The 26,227-nt window shown below is 43.0% G+C and overlaps 1 protein-coding gene across 6 annotated transcripts in view; it reads left to right on the top strand.

The window, feature by feature from the left end:
• The window catches only part of KIF1A (kinesin family member 1A), a 158,020-nt gene that overhangs the window by 54,059 nt on the left and 77,734 nt on the right, over positions 1-26,227 (top strand). For 5 of the 6 annotated variants that reach the window (XM_061636499.1, XM_061636498.1, XM_061636497.1 and 2 more), the window contains exons 8-21: positions 314-391; positions 860-925; positions 2,287-2,304; positions 3,949-4,024; positions 4,474-4,552; positions 4,882-5,024; positions 11,704-11,837; positions 12,358-12,437; positions 13,354-13,429; positions 21,216-21,295; positions 22,843-22,949; positions 23,977-24,060; positions 24,394-24,574; positions 24,925-24,997. In XM_061636499.1, the coding sequence (XP_061492483.1) occupies positions 314-391; positions 860-925; positions 2,287-2,304; positions 3,949-4,024; positions 4,474-4,552; positions 4,882-5,024; positions 11,704-11,837; positions 12,358-12,437; positions 13,354-13,429; positions 21,216-21,295; positions 22,843-22,949; positions 23,977-24,060; positions 24,394-24,574; positions 24,925-24,997 (1,275 nt within the window). The remainder of the gene's footprint in view (positions 1-313; positions 392-859; positions 926-2,286; positions 2,305-3,948; positions 4,025-4,473; positions 4,553-4,881; positions 5,025-11,703; positions 11,838-12,357; positions 12,438-13,353; positions 13,430-21,215; positions 21,296-22,842; positions 22,950-23,976; positions 24,061-24,393; positions 24,575-24,924; positions 24,998-26,227) is intronic. The other variant, XM_061636495.1, reaches the window with a different exon arrangement.

Here is a 26,227-nt window from a genome sequence, read left to right as displayed (position 1 = left end):
TTGGTACCCAGATGGTGTCCCATCCAAGTACTGATCAGATCCAGATTTGCCTCGCTTCAGCAAGGTAGCTGTATCATGTCTTTTCAGACCATATCATGGGACCATCCCAGAGATGGCTACCTTACTGATTGAAGTCAAAACTGAAGTAGTCAGTTCACTCCTCATTTTTCCTAGTGGAGAAATCTGTGTTGGAAAGATTGAATACCTTCCAGTGTCTAATTGGCAGGTAGATGAGGGTGACAGATAGTATAGGCAATACATTCCTCTACATTCCTACATTCCTCTACATTCCTCATTTGTTTTCTGATTTCAGGTCAGCAAAATTAGCTTGGTGGATCTTGCAGGGAGTGAACGAGCTGATTCCACAGGAGCGAAAGGCACAAGACTTAAGGTGACCAAATTAAACAAGACATTAATGCATGTTCTTTGTTGTATGTAGGACTGGGCACACTGAGCCCTGACGCTTTAGCTATATATATGCCAATGAAATGAAGTATAAGAAAGTGTTCTGGTAATTATCATTATTCCTATACCAGTTATCTTCTGCTGTCCATACTTGCTCAAATTCCATCCTTTTCCATTTTAGTTACTCTGCTGCTGATTTCTTATTGTCTAGCTATTTAATGCTATGCCATATTGGCACTCCTCATTCATTCTGGGTAAGAAATAGGCAAAGCTGTGCATCACTCTGTGTGGGTGGATTTTCACAGAAGTTGCTGTAGAAGTTAACAATTCAAGAGAATAATTTTAAGTCTTGATTACTGTGCTAAATGGAAAGTCTACAGTGGTTGAAATAATTTATTTGTAAAGTTTGTGTTAGAATTGGTTGCTCCAAACTGGAATTGTCTCATTCTCACAGGAAGGAGCAAACATCAATAAATCGCTCACCACACTGGGGAAGGTGATTTCTGCTCTGGCTGAGATGGTAAGGCTCGATTGATATTAATAGATAGGAGTGTTTATCTACAGTTGGTCTATACAGAGTTGTACACACTCTGAAGTGCATAATTAGGACAATTGCTCAGCCATTTGGTTTCCAGAAAAGATGCCAGATAAGCATTTGCTTTCACCCCAACATCCCAAAGTCAGACTAGCTATGAAACATGTGCAGTTTGCCCTTTTTATTCATCCCCAGCTACTTATGTTTGAAGTGGGGAGTGTGTGTGGGAATCTGAGAATTGAAACAGGAGATTTCTAATACACTTAGATTTCTAAAATTAAGTCTCATGTCCAAAAATGTTTTATGAAAAACAAAACAAAGATGGAACATTGTGTTATTTTTTAACAAAAAATTAAAAATGCCAGAAAACTATATATTTAACCTATATATAGGTTATATATTTAACCAAACTATATATTGAAAACATTCTGACAGCTCTTAAACATAGATGGCTTGAGCTGAAAGGTCTGAACCCTTCAGAAATGGATTAGCAGGAGAAAGCCTTTGTGTGGCTCCTTAATCTGTCAAGTCCAGCACTCTGCCTATCACACTACAATAATACCATGAACCTTGCCTCTGAACTGTGATGGGCAGAGCAGTCCTGAGCCTCAGCTGGGGAACAGCAAGGTGGAGCAGAGTGGTGGATCCACCACCACCACATCCCAAGCTCTGCTGCTTGTGCTGACCAGGTCAGAATATATGTCTCTGTGAGGGATGGGGGAAATCCTCTTTTGCTACATCAGCTACAGGCTGGCACAGCAGAGAAGGCTGAGGGTTGGGCCCCTGGGAGGTCTGCAGGACTTTGGATAGCCTAGCCCCAAAACACTCTGCCTCAGGGCTTTCCCACAGTTTACTGCCAGTGAGAGAACTGCTGGCGATAGCTTATCACCCCGCTGGGTGCAGAGAGCACCTCTGTAGCAGCAGAGCTGTCCCCACTGGTAGAACTTGGCAGAGGATTCCCTCCACCTTATCCTAACCTCTTCCAGTGGCATGGATCTGGGTTGGGACTGCATTGTAAATGCTCTTCATCTGGGAATGTGATTATTGGTGGTGGTGGCGGCGGCGGTTATCATTATTATTATTACATTTATATCCCACCTTTCCTCCAATGAGCTCAGGGTGGCTTATAAGCATGGTTCTTCCCCTCCCAGTTTTATCCTCACATCAACCCTAAGAGGTAGGTTAGGTTGAGAAACAGTGACTGGCCCAAAGTCACCCAGTAAACTTCATGACTGAGCAGGGATTTGAACCCTGGTCTCCCGGATCCCAGTCCGATACTCTAATCCCTACACCACACTGGTTCTCATGCTCATGGAATGCTAATCAACATCTCTGGTTTCTTTCAGGATTCAGGACCAAATAAGGTAAATATCTCTGATTTGGAGATCTTCATGTTCAAGCATTCTCCTCTACAATCTTCTGCTAATTTGCTGCAAATTTCTTTTCAATTCTCCAGGAGAACTAAATATGTATTTGAATTAAGTATGCTCATCCATTTTTGGGAAGTGTTGATCATTCCTTTGTTAGGCAGATTTCTGGTTAATAGCAAATAATGGTCCACCAATGGGAGCTAATGATTTGGTGCTTTCTGCCTTTTGAAATACTCCTTTTGAGGATGTCCAGTGCTACAGAGTGCTCCCCCGCCAAGTTAGTGGGTTTTATGGGGGAGGGCATTGGTCAGTGTGTGTATGGAGACAGTCTGTGCTAGTTCCTTGCTATCCTTTTTTTACAGCATCATCTGTGGTGCAACAGAGCTTCCCTCTGTTGTAACAGTTTACCACTATTCATCACCATCCAAAACATGCTTCAGCAGCCTTGCCAGCAATTTTCCTAAAAAAGAATGGTTGATGGTCTAGAGAAAATATCATTGGAAAAAGGGCAATAAGCTGCCACATTTGGTTCTGTTCTGTATTTGAAATGAGGCAGTTCAGAAGAGATTTCAGAGAAGAATTCAGTAAAGAAATTTGGGAGCATCTCTAAGTAGTGATAGTCTTTCCCCCCCCCCTTTTTTTTCAGAGTTAGCAGCAGCAGGTGGCAAGGGCAGAGCTATGCTGCACTGTGACATTTTAAAGAGTGTTCCTATATTTTGTACTTGAAACTACATGGCATGATGTAATCTCCTACATGGCATGATGTAATTACCTAAGGGTTCTGGGAATGAAAAACAACAGCAGAGATTCTAATAAAGAAAATTAAAAGGAGATATTAACAAGGCTCTGATAATGTAGGAGGAAAGAATGAAATAGAGTGGCCCAAAAGTGGACAGCTTGATATTTGTACCTGGACCAATCACATAAAAGCTTGTATCTCCTGTATAATATCTGAAAAAAAGTGACAGATCACAGAATTAATTTCTTTGGCTCAGTGTGGTTTTCATACTAGATCAAATTAAAATTGCCAATCTTGGCAACACTAAAACTCAGATCCACTCATTTCTGTGCTATGACTACTTCATGGTATTCTGGTCACTGCTGAAAGGTTTTCACATTTCAAAACATTTTATGAAAAGAATGCAGTTATAGACACAGTATACATATGTGAGCTAGCTGCATGTGTAACAGGGCAAGTTGGTTCTATTACCAGTGGTAATGTATGGAATTAAAACACTGACTTGTTTCCTGGTTGTTCTATATTTATTTTAGGCCACTCTCATCATTTTCCAGAAAAAGGATGCAGAGAGTGATAGAACACTGACCGTTCTTCTTAAATCAGTAGTCCAGTTTAGAGTAGGAAATGAATTTGTGCATCACCATAAGCAGCTTGTTGTTTTCTTCCAAGATCTGGAATATGAGTTTTCTTCCAAGACCCTATATGGATTAATAACCACTACTTTGAGGTTATAAGATTAGGAAATATATCTTAGTGCTTGTCATTGAAGACAACATTTGAAGGCTGCCTGCCATTTGGTATGATATGGCTTAACTTTGAATATCTTATCCTCTTGAATTGCCAAATACTTTCAGAGTCAGAAATGTATGCTCCATTGTTGTGTTCTGTCCTCCCTGTAGAATAAGAAGAAGAAAAAAACAGACTTTATTCCATACCGGGACTCTGTACTTACTTGGCTCCTTCGAGAAAATCTAGGTACTTTGTTCTCATATCTTATACTACACCTATTCTTAATCTCATCACATTTCTTGGCAGTGGTACTCCAGATTCTTCTGCTTCCCTGACATTTATGATGTTTATCATGTAACTCTTTCTGTTGGAGGGGTGGGCAACACTCCTATAAACAGCACCATTGTCTGAAATCTCATTTCCACAGTATGTTCACACATATATATCCATGCTAGTATCTTTCTCTAGATCACAAAGTATCTGGGTGACTGATGGAGCTATCATGATGCTTCAGGGGCAGGGGGTTCACTGTGTGCCCATATCCTTCGGGCAAAATGATATAGTAAACAATATAGTGAAAGAACAGGAAGACAGGAAGAGTGTTAGAAAAAAAATGAAGGCGGTCTATGAAGATGTGTGATAGATAGGTAAGTTTATCTTCTACCAGCCAGTGTTTTTCTGTGTTCCCTGGGCAGGTGGTAACTCTCGGACTGCTATGGTTGCTGCTCTCAGTCCTGCTGACATCAACTACGATGAGACCCTTAGCACCTTAAGGTAGGTCCCGTGCAAGATTCCTCACACTCTGAATGGAGGCCAGGGGAAAAAAGGGAAGGATGGAGCCAGGTGGGCAGTTAGGTGGATGGGAAGGAGGGGGGTTGGAGACCCACCAGGGTGATAGAGGAAGGAGTTGATGCCATCATGCCCTTGATGAGCAAAATTGGATGTGGAATGAGGTCCCATTTGGCTCGTATCCGGATTGGAATTAACTGAGCTATTTTCTGGGTTTGGGAGGGAAATAGCTGGATTTTCTAACTGAAGGAGCTCTATACAAACCACACTGTATGACATTTTTAATTTACTCAGAATAAGTCTTGCTCCCACAGGTATGCCGACCGAGCTAAGCAGATCAGGTGCAACGCCGTCATTAATGAGGATCCTAACAACAAACTGATCAGAGAACTGAAGGATGAAGTGGCTCGTCTGAGAGATCTACTTTATGCCCAGGGCCTGGGAGACATCATTGACAGTATGTTGCCTTTCTATGCATTGGACTGGGGCTGGCATTGACCTCCACCTTGAATAGAACAAGACCCACCCCCAATGTGGCTTCCCTTTCTGCTTGATAGCCCTCATGCCCTCCTAGTCCATTATGAAATGACAATAAGAAGGGCCTAAGGGCCACTTCACATGTTATAGCCATCATGTGGAAGCTAATTTAGTTGCGTAATGGCTGTGTCAGGTGTGTACTGGCTCATTGCATTGTTTTTTGTCACACCACTACAACTTTTGAACAACATATTTGCTGTCACATGCTGATAACAGCTCAGTCTAAGTGCAGAGCTACTGCACATGCATAGCTTACGATGGCATCACAGCCACCAGATAGAAGTGCCTTGTGATATGGGAAATGGCCCCAAGGCGGCTCTGTTCCTGGGACTCTCATTGCTCTACCTTTTCTTTCCTGGTTGTCTCCTGCTAATTCTCCAAACGTATTATTCGTCTTTGTATGTCCAGTTCCAGGCATAACTCTATATTGCTATGAAACTGTTTACTGGCCCGGTAAAAGGATCACAGGAGTATTTTAATTCTTCTAATATCAGACTTGGAGAATTATCCCACTACGTTATATTTCAGTGGGAGCTTCCTTAGCTGTGAATGAGGGAAAATTTGTTTAACTTGAAGAATATGCATCTCAGGGCCTTTCCAGTCAATAATATAAAGTGGGCAATACAAAGCAATTATTGCTGAATTGATGCAAGGGATCCAAACATTTTCTCCCAGATAGTGCATTTGTTGTGGTATATGGGGTTGGTGAGTTTTTTCCGTCCCACAGCACTCAAAAAGTAGTATTTTGATGCTAGGAAGATGTGATTCGCCTCAGGTAGAGAATGTGGATACTGTGGGAAAAGTTGTTATATGAGTGGCATGTGTCACTGCTGGAAACATGGTTGCTTCTTCCCCCTGCCCCACCTTCGTTAGCCTTTTTGCTTTTATTTGCCTCTCCCCCTCCTTATTTGCTTGGAGGTTGTGTGATCACCCTTGGAGGAGCAAACATCGTCCTATTTAAACTAAGTGACAGAAAGACTATCCCCTTACAATGAGTCTGATTCCTATCCTGTGCTGTGTGAAGACATGGTATATTGCACTAAGAAAAAAATCCAGGTTTCTGGACATGTGGAAAGGCCCTCAGGTGCTGTTTCTTTATACCTATAAGATGAACCTACTCTTGTTTTCTTTGTCTTTTCCCTCCACCCTTCTCCTATCTCTCTTAGCCAACCCTGTTCCAGGAGGACCTAAATGTGTGTATTCCCCATTGCTGGTATTTTGTGTGCTTCACTGCTTCTGACAGACTCAGTCATAGCAAAGGAACATAAGTACAGCATGAGAAATGGACTCAGTTCTTCATGTACAGTTCAACAAGGCTATTGTGAACACTGTCGCCCTCATAGCTGCCCAGGAACGATACTGATACAATCTCTTGTATCTCCACAAAAATACAGAGGGGACAAAAGCAGGAGCATTAGAGATAGTCCAACCACAATGTAAAACATGGTCTGGATGTGCACCCGCTACTTTGCATAGCACTGATGAAAGATTAGTTTGCTGGGTCTTGCGCTCCCTTTATATCCTTGTTCCACAGAAATTGTCTTTTTCCCCATGGAAAGGCCCAGGTGGGGGTGATTAGGGGAGATTCATCTTAACCCATATGTCCTTCCTGAGGACACTGTAATGGGATCTTTTCTGGGCCTTGATTGATACATGTGCCTATAGACCAAATCAACTTCATAATTTATACCTGCTCCAGGCCATTTTACCCTGTGTCCTTTGTTGGAGGTCCTGCAGCTCTTCACCTCAACCTCAACCAGTAAGTCTTGCCACAGACCCTGCTAAAATCTTCTGGGTGGTCTTTGCTCTTGAGATTTCCTTTCTCTATGCTGTAACTGTGTTTCTCATTGGTTGTGCTGCTGCTGCTGCTGCTGCAACTGGGCCTTATGTTCTGTTGTGGGTGGGAGGAGGATGGAGGAAGGAAATAGTCTGTCCAGAAGCACTAACGTATCTGCTTCAGGCCACAGATAGCACAATTGTTACTGGTGATTCTATTTGGCCCTCCTGCTGACTGTATGGCTGTACCTGTTAGGAATGCTGCTGGGATAGTCCATCTGCTGACAGGCTTGACAAAATGATCTGGCTTTTGCTGGCATGTTAGAAGGCCCTTCAGCCTGTGCCTTGTTTGTGAGCAGTTCAGCCTACGCTCTGATTTAAAGCACCCATTTAAAGCACAGGCAGGCAAAGCAAATTTTCTGGCTTCTCAGAAGTTGCCCAGTGTCCAAGTACTAAAAACCCAACAGAGCTTGCCCTATCCCCCTGGATTGCACAGGTTCTGCCTCCCCCCCCCCAGGTCTATCTGCTGAACATAGCCCAAAACATCTAATTATATTATTAAATATATTTTACATATATGATGTATTGAACCAAAATCCTACCCAAATCAGAATGGTTAACAGTGTTGTTTGCCTTATGTTCGCCTGGGTTCTTAAATGTTATTATTCAAAAGTTTAGGCTTAGTCACCAAGCTGGCTTTCCATTGTTTTAGGGCAATGTTCTTTTCTAAAACTCAGCCTCAGGAAATAGGGAATCAATATTTACTCCGCTATTTACTCAAGGGCCAAAGTCCTGCCCCTCCATCCTCCCAGAGATTTTGGTGAGGGTCAGTGATAGAGACAAAGCTCTTCTCGGTCCTCAAGGGACTCTTAGAAAGCTGTCCTGAAATGGAAGGTTTTGTCATGCTTGCCAGGCTGTGTTGGACTCCAGCCAAGCCTTTGAATGGAGGCTGAATACTTTAGCTACAGAGGAAAAGGACAGCTGTATTGCAAGGCCAATGTTTATCTGTTGGTGCAAAAAGTTTGCCAGAACAGTCTGAGGGATATATTCATGGTTGCATTTTGTTTTTAAAAAATGTGTAGGGAAGCAACCAGAAAATGAGATGTCATGTAAAACTCTCAGGATATTCTCCTGGATTTCTTGCCTCTCAGATATGTTTGGTCTTTTTGATATTACAAAGATGCATGCCCTGAACTATCTTCTGATAGTTTCCCCACCCTTTGTTAAAATACATTGAGCAGGAAGGTCACCTATTAAGAGCTTGAGTTTCAAAATATCCACAGCTTTCACCACAATCTTAGATCAGGGGTGGGGAATCTCTGTCCCATAGTTCCATCTTGGCTTGCCAGCCTTCCCCATTTGGCCTGCATACCTGATGTCAGGTGTGGGATGGGTAAGGGTGGGGCGCCAAAGGAACAATCAGAAGCTTAAAGTGGGCTCCCAATTGTTCCTTTGCTGGGGCAAGGCACACTCCCACCCTCCCATCAACTGATTGGTGGTAGCAGTGCACCTAGCTCAAGGAGGGGGAAGCAGTTCCCATTGAATGGAAACCACTTTTGCCTTCCATGACTGCCCTTTGAAGCCACCCTGTGCATTTCATTTCCACCTCTGAGACAGGACATAGGAGGTGGAAAGGAGCCATGTAGGGAGGCTTTGAAAGCTCTTTCCAATTTTCCCCACTCTTCTGCTTTGCACCTCTGACATCAGGGGGTGCAAAGGAGACTGGTGGGAGATTCACAAAGGGCCTTGCAATCCTCCCTATGCTTTTCCTTTGTAAACGTTTTCCACGCTCCCCCTTTCAGCCTCTGATGTTGGGATTTTGAGGCAACCCCCATGTCAGTCATGTGACATAATAATGATGTCATGTGATTGACAAGTGGGTTACCTCACCCACCTGTCAAAGTTGGGTTCTTCACCCCTGTCTTAAATGACTCCAAGGTGCATGTTTTTGTATTATGAAACAGACTGCAACAGCAGCTGTCTTAACTTCATCTACATGAGTCAGAAAGAAATATTTTGGGAAGCTTCCAACAGCCAACCTCCTACCTTCCCTTTTTCTTTATGAGTTTTGACTAAAATGGCTGGTATTTAATGGCTATCTTGATCCATATTGGAAAGACACTGTGTCTATAATTCTGCTTTTTCAAGCAATGCTTCTGATCAAACAGACTGGAAGTTGAACACTATTTCTAAATTCAAACTCTTGTCATCATTAATCATAACGCTAAAACACTAAAATTTTGCTAGAAATAATTTTTGAGTTTGGACATGTACCTCATAAAACTAATGTCTTGTTAACATCCTTGAAATGCTGATGCTAATATTACCTGGTCCAGCTGTATGTGAATTTGTTAGACCCACAAAGTTTATTTATTCCATGCTATACATATTTGGGCCGTTTCTGGGTTTTATTAATAGTAATGATGTGACAGATGCATAATATGAAAAAACAGGGAGCTTTGGAACATTTGCTTGTTTGCTGTCCTGGGGTCTTTTGGGAGGAAGGGCAGGATATAAATTTAATAAATAAATAAATAAACATTTGACACCAGCCAATCCTTTAATTCCTAATGATAGGAACATAATAAGATGTATTACAGAGTGTAACTCCTGTTCCCTGACTGAATGATCTAGACTTTATCTGAGAGCAATTTCTATTCTACATATTTAAAACAGGTATAGTAGGGGGTGGGGAATGTGTGGCCCTCCAGTTGATGTTAAACTCCAAGTCCCATCAGCCCTAGCCAGCATGGCCAATAGTCAGAGATGATGTGAGTCATAGTCTAACAACATCTGGAGGGCCATAGGTTCCCTACCCCTGGGCATACAAGGAACCAGCCAAAAATGATACAGTAAGTGTGTCTTGTAATATAAGTTAATTGTGAGAGACAGCTGAAAGATTCTCAATGACTGATAGTTCTTTTTTTTTGGTGGGGGGAATCTAAGGAAATGTGATCTGAGCCATTTTAGTATTTCACTGGAAAACATGTTCTTTCAAATAACCTTTTATGTATGTATCAAAGTGATTTACAAACACACCATAAAACAGCTAAAATATTTTTAAAATAATACCAAATCAACTGAAGATAGGTTTAAAAACGATATAAAACAAGCATCTAAGGCTGAAACCTTTTCATCTAGCTGGAAAAGCTTTCCAAAACAAAGAAGGTCTTCAATTGTTTCTGGAAAGTACAGATAGTGGGCACCTGTTATATCTTGACAGGGATGCTGTTCCATAGAACAAAGACAGCCACGCTGAAAACCCTAGCCTGAGTTACTGTGGACCGGGCTTCCAATATCTTTGGGGACTTTAAGGAGAATCTCTCCTGAAGAACACAGTACTGAATATATAAGGGATAAGGTCTCTCAAGTAACCTGGTCCTGAGCTGCATACGGCCTTAGATGTTAGTACCAAAACCTTGAATTTGGCCCAGTAGCAGAATGGCACCCAGTGTCTGAGTAAACATAGTAAGGCCCGCACTCTAATTTATCCTATATAGTAGTGTATAAAAACTATGGACTCAATGGAGACTATTCCAGTGGAGGCATTTGAGGTTGAAAGTTTTAAGCAAGATATGTAGGCGGTGGACATGCTCCTAATAAGCACAACTTGACTTGGCCCAGTTATACCTAGTAGTGCCAAGTCCTGCCTCTATTCACATCTCTCTGGAATCATAATAAGCTGCAAAACTGTACAATTGTGTATGAATAGTGTACGCATAAGATGTTTGTTACCAAGCGTTTATATTTTCGTTCTTGTTGTTCATTCCAGCTACCCTTGTGGTAGATTCAGTTGAATTTTATTTATTTATTTATCTGATTAATTGATTGGTTGGTTGATTGATTGATATCCCACTCTTCCTCCCAGTAGGAGCCCAAGTTGTTGATTCATAACCTGACCCTAGATTATGTACTCTCCAGGCAGCATAGCAGTTCTCTCATTTGGACATTCCGCTTCTTTCTCACTAGATGTTTTCACCATTACTTGGTTGCAACTGCAACTGCCCACCCATCCCCTGTTCTTGATACCCAAGTACAAAAAACTAGATGGCCAGTGCTAGCTGCTTCAGTACCTTCATTTGTAATTATTTTCTGCATTTGACATATTCAAGACATCTTCCTAGATATGCAAATTGGAGCATAAAAGCAGATGTGTACACAAAATATCATAACCATATTCACAACTGGAGCTATATCTTAGATTCAGTATCTTATTTTATTTTATTTATTTGTTTGAGAGATTTATACCCCTCTTCAAAAAAATTCCCAGGGTGGCTTTTGAAATTTAAAAACATTTCCAGCTTCTGATACCTCAGCCCTGAAAGTGAATGGTACTAAGCTCCTGAAATCTTCTCCTTGCCTTCTGTGTGGCCTTAATGGACATGTTCTCAAGGAATTTCTCTGTCCCCTGCCTTGAATGCTAGTGGAGAAGGGGTACACAGTGATTGTAGCCAAGATCTTCAGTAAGCTGTCAGTTTTCCCCAAGGCACAGGCATGCACAAAGTGAGAGTTTCAAACATTTAGAGAAGCTGTACAGGGCGTAGAGTGAATGCTCCAGCTGATTTTAGGATCCTGCCCTGGCACCCATACCTACATTATTGTCTGCGTATCTCTTTGTTGAATTTCTATCTTTCTCCTCATTGCATCATGTTGCTATTTCCCAACTGCATTTCTTTTCTCTATCTTTTCTTTCCTTCTTGTCTTTGTGTCTTTCCCTCTACTTTCTCCCCTCCTGAACCCCTTAGACATGTCCGACTTTGAGAACAATAATGATAATCGTAGAGTGGCAGATATGAGTCAACGCCATGACAATCTCTCCACAGTGACCAATGCCTTGGTAGGAATGAGCCCATCCTCCTCACTCTCAGCCTTGTCCAGCCGAGCTGCTTCTGTCACCAGTCTCCATGAGCGCATCATGTTTGCTCCAGGTAGTGAAGAAGCCATTGAGAGACTGAAGGTAAGAGGCACATGCACGCCACATTTGTACTAGAGGGTGCAGAATTGGTAGAATGAGACCATAGCACAAGCAAGAATTTTTAGTCTCCAGTGTTGCCTTTGGGTATTATAATCTTGATAAGATAATGCTGGAAAGAATCTGAAGCTACCTGTTAACTGAGAGTAGTTATCCCTTCCTTTAGTTGAGTGACTTGCATCCTTCCAAGCCAAAGCTTTGCTTCATGAATGTGTTTTATGTAAGTGGAGTGACATAAGGCTCTTTTGATTGTTGCCTCCTGGAGTACAGATGGGGAACCTGGAACCTTCCAGATATTGTTGGACAACTCCCATCAGCCCCAGCCAGCATGACCAATGATCAGGGATTATGGGAGTTTTAGTCCAGCAAAATCTTGAGTGGCACAAACTCATTACCCGTCCTAGAGAAAGGGTGCTGAGTCCCGCATAACTCATTGAAGGCAAAATATTTCTAATCCAATCAGGTGGCAGTTATGAAATACTTATGTTCAACTTGTTCTCTTCAGGAAACTGAGAAGATCATTGCTGAGCTGAATGAAACATGGGAAGAAAAACTGCGTAGGACAGAAGCAATTCGTATGGAGAGGTAAGAATCAAGCAATCATCCTGGGCAGGTATATTCATAATAAAAGGTTCACACTTGAGGCCCAAGTGGTTTGCCATGTTATTCATCACAACATCTTCATTCTTTTGGCAGGGAATGATTACTCTTAGGGATGCTCTATGCATTACATGCCTTATGTGGCATCTACATGAAATGGCCTGCATGAGGTAGAGTGCTTCACCATGTGGTTCAACACCATCCCATGAAGTGTGTCCATGCCACTGCCAGGCTTTGCTGGTGGCACTAGTATAACAGAGAAACACACCATGCAGTGGGAGAGAGCCACATGTGTTGCATGTTAAAGTCATCATGTGGAACAATCGCCACAGGGACATAGGAAGCTGCCTCATACCGAGTCAGACCATTGGTTCATTCAGCTCAGTGTTGCCTAGACTGAGTGGAGGCAGCTCTGCCTGGAGATGCCGGGGATTGAATCAGGGGCCTTCTGTATGCATAGCAGATGCACTATCACTGAGCTGCAGCCCTTCCTGACGTGGAAGCTATTTCAGCTCATAGACTACCCATTTATGACAACTAGAGATCCTGAGAGGTTGGGAATTATTGGACCACTTCACAATTATGTTTTGGGGAAAAAATGAATATAAAATGTTGAAGTACAAGATGTCTCTTCCCCCCCCCCCCAATGTTTAGGAAGAAGCAAGCCAAGAGGGCTCACTTCGTCACGTTTCCTCTGTCACCATAGCTCTTTCTCTGCCTCTGAGCCTGCTGTCAACACTAAACTTTGGCTACTATTCCACTCAGCCCTGCCCATTCTTCCCCAGCACCTACACTCCTCCAAGATTGGCATTTTAATGATGTACTTGTATTTCCATCAATTGCATTTAGAGAGCATGGTGCATTGTCTTTCTGAGTACCTCCGCATTTTCTTATTTTCCAGGGAAGCTTTGTTGGCAGAAATGGGTGTGGCTATGAGAGAAGATGGTGGCACTCTGGGGGTGTTCTCACCTAAAAAGGTAGGATTCTTTTTTTGCCTCCACCACCATGCTCAGATGCATCTTGGTATATACCAACTGTTTGGCACACATCAGTTAATATCTACTTTAGCCTCTGTTAATGCATAGAATTTCTGATTAGCATTTGAATGACTGTGTACCCCCCTTTGCAGACTTAGAAGCTGGTATTTTATTGTTAGCTTATTGCTGAAACTAATTCTTGGTGTTCTGCTGCTGTGTAAATTTGCACTCATCCAGCAGTAGTGTATTAAATTTCTATTTAGAAGATCTAGCAGTAGTTTATTTCTGTTTTTGCTGGGCTCCTTCAAGGAAACAGAACTACATGAGTTCCCCTGGGCAGTTACACTTGGGTTAGAGTCTTTTTTTTAAAAAAGCACCAATATTCCCTTACTCATAAGAACATAAGATGAGCCCTGCTGGATCAGCCCAAAGGTCCATCTAGTCTAGCATCCCATTTCACACAGTGGACAACCAGATACCACTGGGAAGTCCACAAGGAGAACATGAAAGCAGTCACCCTCTCGTATGTATTTAGTGGTAGCTTGCCTCTGAACATTAAGGATTCATTTAGCCTTCGTGGTTTATAGTCATTGATAGATCTATCCTCCATACATATGTCTAATCCTCAAATAGTCCACTCTAGTTGCTGGAGGACCAAGAACTCTATGAATGCCTGTTACCTCTTCATTCACTGACATTTTAAATCAAAGTTTCTTGATATATAGATATGTCATATTTGTTTTCCTTCCACACAGTGTATGAATACAAGAAGTTTGGTTGTACCTTACACACTCAACAGCAGTTTGGGACCAGTGGTGTTGGTACAAACCAATAACCTAAATGCCTCCAACTAGTCCTACTGTATCTTGTTAAGTGATGCTCAGTCAGGAACCAGAAGTAGCCTTGCCTTAGCTCTAATAGAGTTATCAACCCCTGTTCTGCTGGGTGTTTGTGGAATTGTTTCAAGTCCAATAGCACAACATGCTTCATACATGGCAAGGAGGAGGAAATCCAACACACTAACCTTATATCCTAGCAGGGGGTATGAATTTTATTATTATTATTATAATGTTCCTTCCTCATGCTGTTTGTTTATTTATTAATCAATCAAGTTTTGTATGCCTGTTGCTAGAACCTCTTAAGTGGTTGCCCCTTTCCTCCCCTTTTTTCTTTCCCCCTTTGTCATGTAGCCACCACCAGTTAACCCTCAGGATGTTTTCTTGGAGAGTGTGTGTTCTCCCCCAAGAAGGTTGGTCTGTCTGGAGGGTTGTGTTGGAGTGATCTGTGCAATTCCTTTTCAGACAATTTGTCTGATGCTGTCTGATGCAAGGACATGTTCTGAATTCTGTATGGGGTAGATAGAAGAATGGTATTTTAGACTCCCCCTCCCCCCATAAGTGGTTCAGGGAGAGGAAGGACACAGCAACATTCAACATGCACTCTTTGAATTACATCATCAAAATCATTCCAAAGAGTGACGTAATAAGCTTGGTTATTCATCCATAGCTCTCTACATTCTGCCCAATGCCGCAAGCAAAGTGAGTTACGTGGTCCCTCATTCAGTAGTGGAGAGAGTTCTGCGTCACACTGTCTCCTCTCACTAGAGAGGCCTCGGGTGTTGATTGCTCAGAGGCAGGAGAACAGAGATCAGCCATGGCAGCTGCGACAGACGGAGTTCCTGCTGCTCTAAGTGCTCATGGTTAGAAGCAGAGCTGTCAATCAATTGATTTTAATCATTTCATTGCCTTGCTTCTTACTGATTGATTAGGGTTTAAAGTACATAGATACAGCTTCTCAGCAAAGGCGATAATTTCACCACTGAGAACAGTTGTTGATACTTGGTATAATGTTCTGTAAATATAACAATAAAATGAATATTTTGAGATTAAACATAAAATAAAGAAGTGGGATCCACGGCAGAATGTTTTAGTGTGGAGTGGCTGAAACTCTGTCCTCTTCCAGATGCTCCCCCTCTTCCCTGGTTTTCCATTCCCCCCAACAGTCAGCACACTTAGTCCCCACTGTGCTATTTGCAGCCAGGGTGGCTCTGGAATTCCCCCCCTAGAGATTTCTTTTGGTTGTGTAACCCTTGGGTTCCCTAAGGACTGCTGGTACCTTCCTTAAGTTTGTGGAAGGTACTGTTCCGGCTACATTAAGGACTGGAAATTACTGTTTGTATATATGATCATTTTGATCATGAAATAAAAAGGTCTATATTTTAAAGCACAAGACCTACAGCTGTTCATATTTCAACAACTTTCTAATTTCCCATAAAATTCTGGCTTCCAGCTACAGGGGTTTTGGGGGTGATGGGGGTGGTGGCAGCAATGGCTTAGGAAGAAAGTGTACTGCCTTACACCAGGTCAGGCCACTGGTCCATCTAACTCACTACTGTCTTCACTGACAGGCTGCAGCTCTGCAGGGTTTCCACAGGAGCCTTTCCCAGCCTGGCCTGAAGATGTCAGGACTGAACCTGGGACTTTTTACATGCAAAGTGTGCACTCTGCCACTGAGCCAGGGCCCTTCCCCAAAGGCAATATGCCCTACGGTGGGCCTGCTCAGAAGGTGGCTTCCTCTCCTCTGCGCCCACCATATAAATGAGGAAGGCAGATGCCACTGGTGATGGCTGCTCCTCCCAGCTGCCGTGGCCACTTGTAATCTTTCCCTCAGACCAGTTTCAAAAGGAGCAACAGCTTCTGCTCTTTCCTGAGCTGTAGCAGATTGCCACTGGGGGCCAGGCCCACCCTTAGCATGTGCGGGGCCCAGGGCAAAAGCATAGTTGGGGCTCCTCCACATTCTTTCTCTCTCTCTCTATATATTTATTATAAAATATATAATATTTATTATAAAATATATAAAATATGCCGCAGCGGGACAGCCACCTGTCGGAGATGCTTTAATTTGGATTCCTGCATTGAGCAGGGGGTTGGACTCGATGGCCTTCTAGGCCCCTTCCAACAATGCTGTTTCACGATGCACAACTATGAAAGGCGACAGAGCCCTGCCCTCTTTTGCACCTGGCCACCCTCCTATAATCCAGAGGAGGAGGAGGGGAGGGGTTCCCCCCCTTTTCTAACTCCTGCATTTTGGGATCCTTTTTCCAAACTGGGCATGGCAGGGATTGAGTCACCTGCAATGGACAACACGCGCTCCGCCTCTGATCTGGAGCTCTTCGCAGGCCTCCTCCCTTTTCCATCCAGTGCTCCTCTGAGTCTCCCAACACACCCCTAATGGAGGGAGGGGCAAGGGGGGAGAGCAGAAATGCAAAGCCCGCTTTCCCACAATAGGCAGGTCAGGAAGTTCCCGCTCCACCCTCCGACCTTCTCCCTTGGCATGCTTGGAGGAGGAGGAGGAGGGGGTGTCCTCTCTAGCAATCTGAACTCGCTCTGCTTAACCCTGAGAGAGCCACTGGAGCCAAGAGGAGCCAGGCCTTATCTTTTCCTTGGCTTTGGGAAGAGATGAGGTGGGGGTTGCGGGTATTATATGCAGGAGGGGGGAAAGAGAGCCTGTCAGCCGGTGGTGCACAACTGCTTGACAAGCTCAGCCGGCTGGCAACGATGATCTCTTTGACTCAGTCATGAAATCTGTTTATGCTGTGGTTATGATATACGCAGATCGCCAAGCGCGGCGCGTGCAGGGCCCCCCAAAGCGTGGGGCCAGAGGCAACTGCCCCGCTTCCTGGTGCCTAGGGGTGGCTCTGCTGGGGGCAACCATCTTTTTTCTTCAATAATGGCCTGGGAGCAAATCTACATCATGCTCATGCTGTTGTGTCATTCCCATTGGGCCATTTTTGGCAAATGTCAACACTGCCAATATGTCTTGATGGCAGCTCTGCTATTGCCTGAAGTGGCAGCAAAGCTTTAAAAATTCTGGACCATCCAGTGAAGCTGAACATCTGAAGATTTAGGACAGAGAAAAGAAACTACTTATTCATACAGCACTTAATTAAACTATGGAATTTGCTCCTTTAAGATGTAGTGAAAACCTGCAACTTGGATAGCTTTAAAAGAGGGTTAGATAAATTCATGGAGGGTAAGGCGATAATGGCTACTAGCCATTATGGCTCTGTTCTCCCTCCTCTGTCAGAGGCAGTATGCTTCTGAATCACAGGGGAATGACTAGTGGTGAGAGTGCTTTTTTACTCAGGTTCTGCTTGTGGGCACTGTGAGAACTGAATGATGGACTAGATGGGTCTATGGTCTAATTTTAAGTCTCTTACTCTAATTAATTGACTTAATACCCCGCCCTTCCTCCCAGTAGCAGCCCAGGGCAGCAACCAGAAACACCAAAAACATTTTAAAACTTATTGTGTTCTAAGAAATTGGAGAAAGGATAAAGCCCTCTGCTGCCGCATCTTAAATAAGTGGAAGCCCCCAGACATAAATTAACAGATTTCAGACTACCTTTGAAAATTATTACAATCTTGGGGTGTGGTTTTCACTCCACCCCCCAAATCAACAAAAAAGTCTGGGCCAAGTACTTCAGCCCACTTTTAGCTCCTTGCCACTATTGCCACTTGCTTGTCAACCTGACTGAGCAGGTGAGTAACCCATAGGAGTGGGTGGAGTTGCAATAGCTACCGCTGCCTGCCCGCTTTCTTTGTATAGTGAACAGGCAGGAGGAAAAACCACTACCACAAGTAGCTGTGTAATGTGAAGGAAAGGAACACTGGAGGGGGCCCACTTCTCCCCAGCAGGTGGGGGGGGGAGCAGATGGCAGCAGTGGACCCTGCCAGGATGTAGGGACCTTGGCAGCTACCTGACAGTGCCAACTTTTGAACCTGTGTGCTGGTGATCTTTCAGCACAGATATATAGTATGTCAGCCAAGTTTGCCTTTATATATGATTATGCAAGAGCAGATTTTAAAGTCCTTGGTGTTATAATTCTGGAAACACCCCAAGGCTCATTGTTTGCCATGTGTGGAATTTCAGCCCTTGCATGAGTCAAAGGTCTCCAGTCCTCTTTGCATGGTGTTCAGATTGATGTGATAGTTGTAATGCTACTATCTTTCCTAAACGAGATTCCATAGTGGCAATAATGCTGATGAGTTGAACTCCAAAAATGAGGATTACGCAGTGTGAAACCTTTGAAATTAGAATATACTTCTTCTGTGAAGACTTCCTTTCACTTGTGGGAAGGTCCCTATGTGAGCATAATATTTCATCAAGATAATTTAATTCAGTAGGATGCATCACCTTACTTATTAATAATAATTTGCATATCAGCTTGTATTATGTGGGCAAAATGCTTGATAACATGGTTCATTATTATTCCCATTTTAGAGATAGGAAACAGAAATTGAGGGAAAGAGACTTTCTAAAACCGTGCAGCCATTCTATGTCCTAAGCCAGGGTGAGAGGAGGGATTTGATGTTGTGCAAAGTGTGAAATTGCAGCCCCTTACTCTGCAAGAAGATCTGACACAAGAATCTCAAGCGGAGGTGAAAATGTTTTAGCAGAGAGGTTTACTTGTGTTCTTTGCACATATGCAATTTGAGTGTTTTTTGCAAAGGTATGCATAACATTTTTGGGATACAATTGCACTTTGAAATTTGAGGCTTTGAATAGCTATAAGGTGGGGCTTGTACTTCATTTGTGCATTGACACTAATTGCATTCTTCTGCTGCCTTGGATTATTGTGCTTTTTCCTTTTGCAGAAAAAAGGTATCAGAGCTTTTTTCCCCTCCTTACAAACTTTGTAAAAAAAGACTGTCGAGAAAATGGAAGGTGCAACTTGACTGGAGTTATTAAGAATAAAATATATGCCTTTGTCGTCATGGGAGATGGTTGTGTGTGGGGTGTGTGTGTGTGTGTGTGTGTGTCTGGCCTCAGCCACTACTGGAATGTGGCCCTGAAAGCTTTCCATGCAGTCCTCAGTCTGAAAAAGGTTCTCTACCACTGTTCTAAGCTATCCCATTATATCAACCACTGAACTACACTGGTGAAATAAATCTGATGAAATGGACTCTAGTCTGTGGATGCTTGTGCCATACTAAGTTTGTTAAGCTTTACTATGCCATAAGGCTCTTCTTACATTTGAACCACACTGGTTCATTATACAATTGTCCCTTATCTGTAGGTCAGGGGACCCCTTTTTGCTTTTGGTGCTCCCAGTCTAGAAGATCTGAGTGTGCAGGCTGTTGTAAAATATGGCATGACTCCAGGAAATCCTTGCATAATGGCCAGTCCTTCCAAAGGAATGCTGCAGACCTGGCAACAGCCATTCCCCCCTCCCCCACCACCATCCTGGGTGTTTATTCTTATCTAAGACAGTGTTCATGTGTCTTGGCATTATCCATCAGAAATTTCACAGTTTTGCAGCTGGTCTCCACTAGTTCCTTGTGGTCTGTTACATAGCCAAAGGGGCTATGTAACCTCACCGTCACTGATTTGCTTATTTATTTATAAGATATATTTGTGGATTTTCTAAAGGACCTACTTGGGATGACTTGTGTAAAAATATAAAAATAATTTGAAAAGAACAGTAAGATACAATTTCCAGAACAAATAACACAGGTTATAATCCTATCAACTCATACCTAGGAGCAGGCCATGTTGAATAAATAAATTTTTGGATAAACGGGTATAAGATTGGACTAATGCAGCACAATCCTAGGCATGCTTACTTGGAAATAAGCTCCGCTTTTTCAGTAAGTCTTACTCCCAGTAACATGTGTATGGCACGGCAGCTTAAATCTACCTATGTACAGAGGTTAATATTCCATTTATTTTTAATCAGTTATTGCAGCTCCAAAGTTGTTTCTTAACATTGCTTGTTATTTCTAAAGCAACAAAGGATGAGGGAGTCTGATTCTGCGTAGAGGGAATGCTCTAGTTTGGTCCAACCAGGTCTTGAAGCATATCCAGTCATTCAAGGATACAGATAGACTCAGCAACTTCAATAGGACTGAGTTCATTTTCAGAATTAAGCATATCCTTTAATGAGGCTCAGGCCTGAATAGCAAGTGCCAGAGTATATGGCTTTCCAAATGTATTTGAAGGAACTTGTTGAAATGTACTGATATAACAAAGGGAGAAGCAGGGCTGGCCCTACCATTAGGCAGAGTGAAGTAGCGGCTTCAGGCAGCAAATGCTAGGAGGTGAGGAGTGGTAGCGAAGTGATGGAAGGTATTTTATTGTGGGTGTATTCTGCAACGTGTTTTTGACACAATAATAGTGCCTTAGTGGTGGATTTATTCTGCGTAGTTACTTGTTGTGAGATGCTATCACATTATTGCTGTCTGAAGGGGCTATAGTGCAACAATGCCCCCCCCCAACATTCATGTTATGAAAAGTTACAGGATTTCAACTGGAAGTTACAGGACATTAAGCAGTATGACTGCCCCAAAATGTTTGCAGGTGCAACTAGTATTGAAAGTGGAATTGTGAATGACTGCCCGGTAGCATCATACGCACAAATAATCATGAATGTACAATAAAAAGGATGTCTGGAAGAACCTAGAGATGTGTGTGCCTCACACAGCCTACCCTGCACCCCCTAAGCTAGCTTGTTTCCCTAGATGTGGTGGAGGACACTATCCCATCAGTCTGGTTGGCTTCTGTATGTGGAATTGTGGGTGAACCATCTTGCCCTCAAAATATCTTGGGCTGCCCTGTAGGGTCAATGCTGTGGTACGGTCAGGTCACTCTCAGTCACGGCAGATTTATCAGAAGGGCATGGTCAACCTGTGCCTGGGAAAGAAGAGGCAGGTTAATCTCTCTCTCTCTCTCTCTCTCTCTCTCTCTCTCTCTCTCTCTCTCTCTCTCTCTCTCTCTGCTTCTCTCAGACGCCACATCTGGTCAACCTAAATGAGGACCCACTCATGTCTGAGTGCCTTCTCTACTACATTAAAGATGGAATAACCAGGTAATGAAGATGCTAGCAATAGCAACTTTACCAGGATTAACTGAGAAGATTAATATTGATCTGATTTTCACTGAATTCAGATGTCTCCCACTGTGCTCTATAGAGTGGGCATGACTTCCTGGAAATGATTTGAAATGCTTCAGAATGCACCTAGCCCAGTACTGTCTGCACTGACTTGCAGCAGCTCTCCAGAGTTAGACGCCTTTATGGGGACTTGTTTCTCTAAGGTTACATATGCATCATACCGTTAAAGTACATTCAAAGCACATCCCGCTCTCCAAAGAAATCTGGGGACTATAGTCTATTAAGGGTGCTGGGAACTGTAGCTCTTTGAGGAGTAAACTACAGCTCCCAGGATTCTTGGGGAGTCGGGAAATGCTTTTTGAATACACTTTAAAGGTATGCTGTGTATGCAGCCTAACTGGAGATATCACTGACTGAATCGGGCACATCCTACTTTATCTTTGTTTATTTTTAAAAACTCTAATCTGCCTTTCCTTTAAAAAAACAAAATACAAGGCAGCTTTCAGCACAAAACATTAAAACATACTAAAAGCAGTAAAACATACTCTCCAAGTCCATGTGTGCACAACTAGCAGTGACAAGAAGCAAAGGAGCAATATGACTGGGTTGGACAGGTGGTCTAAAATCCTCCAACTACTGAGGAGCCAGAAAGCAGCAAAGCTAAAAAGATTTCATAGATCATTTTTTTTCTTTCTTTCATACATTTATTCAGCTAAAGCAGCCTTCACCAGCCTGCTGTTCTCCAGACATTTTGCACTATGTGCTGGCTGGGGCTGAAAGGAATTGGAATCTAAAACATCTGGAGGGCACAAGGTTGGGGAAGGCTGGACTAAGGAAATCCTTTTGTGGAAGCAGGGTTCTGCAGTCTGTATACATATCGCTTGCTGGAACAGTAACTATGAGCGTAAATCACTCCTTTTTGGAGGAAGGGTGGGATATAAATTTAATTAAAAAATAGAATAAATTAAAATAAATAAATCAGATGGGCATCTGAATGCCGATACTGTCTGTCATTGCTCCCAATAGGATGCACACTTGAGCCTCATCCATATTTTGATATAAGTACTCATGCTTAAGTAACCTTTTTTGTTCAACTATATCTGAATTGGAACCTGAGCCACTCGCTGCTGGAATTCCTTAATAGACTTTCCAGAACTGTGGCACTACCACAAAAAAGCCCCAGCTCCTTGTACTCATGGATGTGGAACAGAAGTGAGATCCGAAACAGGGTCTCAGCTTTTGGTCTTAGTGGACGGGGAAGCTCATGTAGGAGAAGGTGCTCACTAAGACAAACTGAACCTAAGCCTGTTCAGAGCTTTCTATATAACCAGCACCTTGTATTATGACTAGAAGGAAACTAGATGGGGTAGCTAGACTTGGTGTGCGTTATGCTCCCTACAAAAGCATTCTCCTAGATTTCCTGCCTCTTCGGACCAGATGACTATTATTAATCAATGTTCAGAAGAACATCTAGAATGTTTTGCGGTTTTGGAAACCTGAACAATCCTTTTTGTTCCCAACAGGGTTGGTCGAGAAGATGCTGAGAGGAGGCAGGACATTGTCCTCAGTGGACACTTCATCAAAGAAGAGCACTGCATATTCCGAAGTGACACTAAGGCAGGCAGTGAAGGTATCCCCATATAGAAAGCTTCACAGTTCTCAGGCTTCCTTCTCTACATAGTTCTCCTAGTCAGGAGTAGAGAACCTGTAGCCCTCCAGGTGTTGCTGAACCACAACTCCCATCATCCCTGGCCATTGGTCCTGCTTGCAGAGCCTGATGGGAGCTGTAGTTCAGTGACTTCTGGAGAGCCAAAGGTTCCCTACACCTGCTGTAAGTCATTGGACTCCATTCCTGCCAATGGGTATGCAGAGTACCACTTTTTTCTGCACATGCATTTCAAAATGGAGCATTTTGCAAAGCAGCCAGGTTGGGAAGTGCTGTTTCGTTTCATCTCAGTTATTGACACCTCCAGACTTTTAAGAATAATCACAACTATCCTACTTCAGGATTGGATTTATTTGTTAAAAGGCATTCTAGCTTGGCATATAAGCTCAAGTGCAGTAGAGCAGGGATGGGGAACCTGCAGCCCTCCATATGTTGCTGGACTACAACTCCCATTGTCATTGATCATTGGCCACGATTACTGGGGCTCATGAAAGCTGGAGTCCCAAAAACATCTGGAGAGCCATAGGTTCCTTATCCCAGCAGTAGAGGACACTGTCCCATCACCAGTGTTCAAGTAAGATCAACTGCTAGTCCAGTCAATGTCTGTACATGGAATGGAGGAGTGGGCATCATCTTATCCTTTGCCTCAGGCAGCAAATATTTTGGCCTGGCTCTGTCTAATCCCTATAGCTCCCCTGCCTTGTCTTGATTTGTGATTATAAACTTATTCCTTCAAGTCTATGATGCATTGACTTTCTAAGCTGTCATAGCAAATGAAAACTGTTATTTAGAATGAAGGCATTGCCTTGCTTTATGTTTGTTAATCTAATTAATATACAGACACCATGCCTATAGCATAGAGGGTTTGGTTCCCATTCAGCAAGTTGACTGATAGTTCTGTTTGTAATAAGCTTGGAGGACAGTTGTTCTTTGTAACTCTCAAATATTGTTTTACCCCCCTCTCCCAATTCCACTTGTGCCCTTTCCACAGCAGTGGTGACTCTAGAACCTTGTGAGGGAGCAGACACGTACGTCAATGGAAAGAAAGTAACAGAACCCAGCATCTTAAGATCAGGTAGGTTCACTCTCCAGGAGGAAGGTTTGAACAATGGGGCCTTAGGAAGAGAAGAAATGTGTTACAAGAAGTTCCTTGCAAATGAGTCAGCTGGCTGCCACAGAGGGATAAACTCATGGTCATGGAAATCATTTTCTGAAAAGAGAGTTTTGTTGTCCTGAATGAACTAGTGGTTGAGCATGGTGTTAGAGTCAGGTGAGTTGTATCTTTCTATGCACCTGGGATAGAAGCTCTGCAGTGGGTCATCATTGCATCAACTTAGCAATGTATCAAACAGTTACTGGAATCCCATCCCAGTTCTACCCCTTAATAAACATGCTCCCCTCCCCACAGGAAATCGCATAATCATGGGAAAGAGCCACGTATTTCGATTTAACCATCCTGAGCAGGCACGTCAAGAGCGGGAGCGAACCCCTTGTGCAGAGACCCCTGCTGAACCAGTGGACTGGGCCTTTGCCCAAAGAGAGCTGTTGGAGAAACAAGGCATTGACATGAAGCAGGAGATGGAACAGAGGTGAATGGAAGGAGTGCAGAAGAGCTCATGAACAGGGATGGAGATTCAGAGGGTGGTAGCTCAGTGGTAGTGTACATGCCTTTGCATGCAGACGGTCCCAGGTTCAATCCCCACCATCACCAGTTAGCAGCTGATGGGAAGGACTGCTACCAGAGAATCCTGGACTCAGAGGAGACAATACTAGTTGGGCAATGGTCTGAGTCAGTATAAGGCATCTTCATGTAGCTATATGTATGTTCAGAAGAAGTTTGGATATGGAGAAGGTAACCTGGCAAGGAAAAAGGAAATGTAATGGTGTTCTGAAATTGTCAATACTGCTTTGTCATTTTGTCATTCCTATTTCTATGTAGACTTCAGGAACTGGAAGATCAATACCGAAAGGAAAGGGAAGAAGCTAATTACCTTCTGGAGCAGCAAAGACTTGTAAGTAAGAGATTGCTTTTTGCACACTATACTGGACAGAGCAGCAAAAAGCAGACATTGTAACGGGTGGTGGGAGACAACAATTTCCATGATTTGAGCAGCTTTCCAGAGACCCTATACTAACGCTGGACAGACTTTAGGCTTGCAGGATCTACTTTTTTTTTCCCCAGTAGAAACCTGAGATCCAGTAACTGGAACAAGGTGCAAAAAAATTCACTTAGAATTAAAGAATGAGTCCAGGAGCTTCTTGAGCAGCAGAGCTGAATGGAGCTCACAGCCCTTCCACACATGCATCCACTCATGGTCTGCCCACCCCCCAACTTTCTTCATTTCACCACTATAATTTAGAGTGGAGGGGGAGTCATTTTTGTTATTGCCATTGTCAGAAACCTTTGCTGATCTACTTCAAATCACCCAGAGATGTACCAGTAGATTCCAATCTATACTTACCAAATTTGCAAGAGGAATATAGAGTAGGATTTATCGATATTACATCCCTTGGCAAGCTAAATTCTACTGCAGTCACATTTGTCAAAGGCCAATGACTCCAATAATAATAAGGATAATAATAATAATAATTGCTTCCCATTAGACATTGCAAAGCAATTTACAATATAGTAACACATATGAAACAGTTGCTTATATAAAGACAATTTTAAAAAACACTTATAAAATAAAAACAGTTTAAAACAACAGATACATAAAATCAGTTCAAATCCAAGACAGATACCAACTGGGATAAAGATTTCAGAAGGCATGTTGGATCATCTGTAGCAGGTAGTAAAAAGATGATAGAGAAGGTGCCTGTTTGATATACAGTGGGAAGAAGTTCCAAAGGGTAAGTGCTGCCACACGAAAGACGCAATTCTGACATTGTGCAGAATGGACCTCCTCACAGAATGATATCTTCAGGATGCCCTCTCCTGTAGAATGCAGTGTTTGGTCGGCTATGTAGGGGATGAGGCAATATTTTAGGTATCTTATTTCCAAGTTGTATAGGGCTTTGTACACCACCACCAGCACTTTGAACCTAGCATCATAACTAACTGGCAGCCAATGCAATTCTTTTAGCAGTGCCGAAATATAATGGCAATATTCTGTCCCAGTGAGCAGCTAAGCTGTTGCAGATTCTGAGGCAGCCTCAAGGGCAACCCCACATAGAGTGCATTGCAGTAATCCATTCTGGAGGTTACCAGCTCATGGACAACAGTGGTTAGGATATCCTGATCT

The sequence above is a fragment of the Rhineura floridana genome, chromosome 7, assembly GCF_030035675.1.
Source record: "Rhineura floridana isolate rRhiFlo1 chromosome 7, rRhiFlo1.hap2, whole genome shotgun sequence".
In the NCBI taxonomy this organism is placed as follows: domain Eukaryota; kingdom Metazoa; phylum Chordata; class Lepidosauria; order Squamata; family Rhineuridae; genus Rhineura; species Rhineura floridana.
This window is presented reverse-complemented; position numbering and strand designations above follow the sequence as displayed.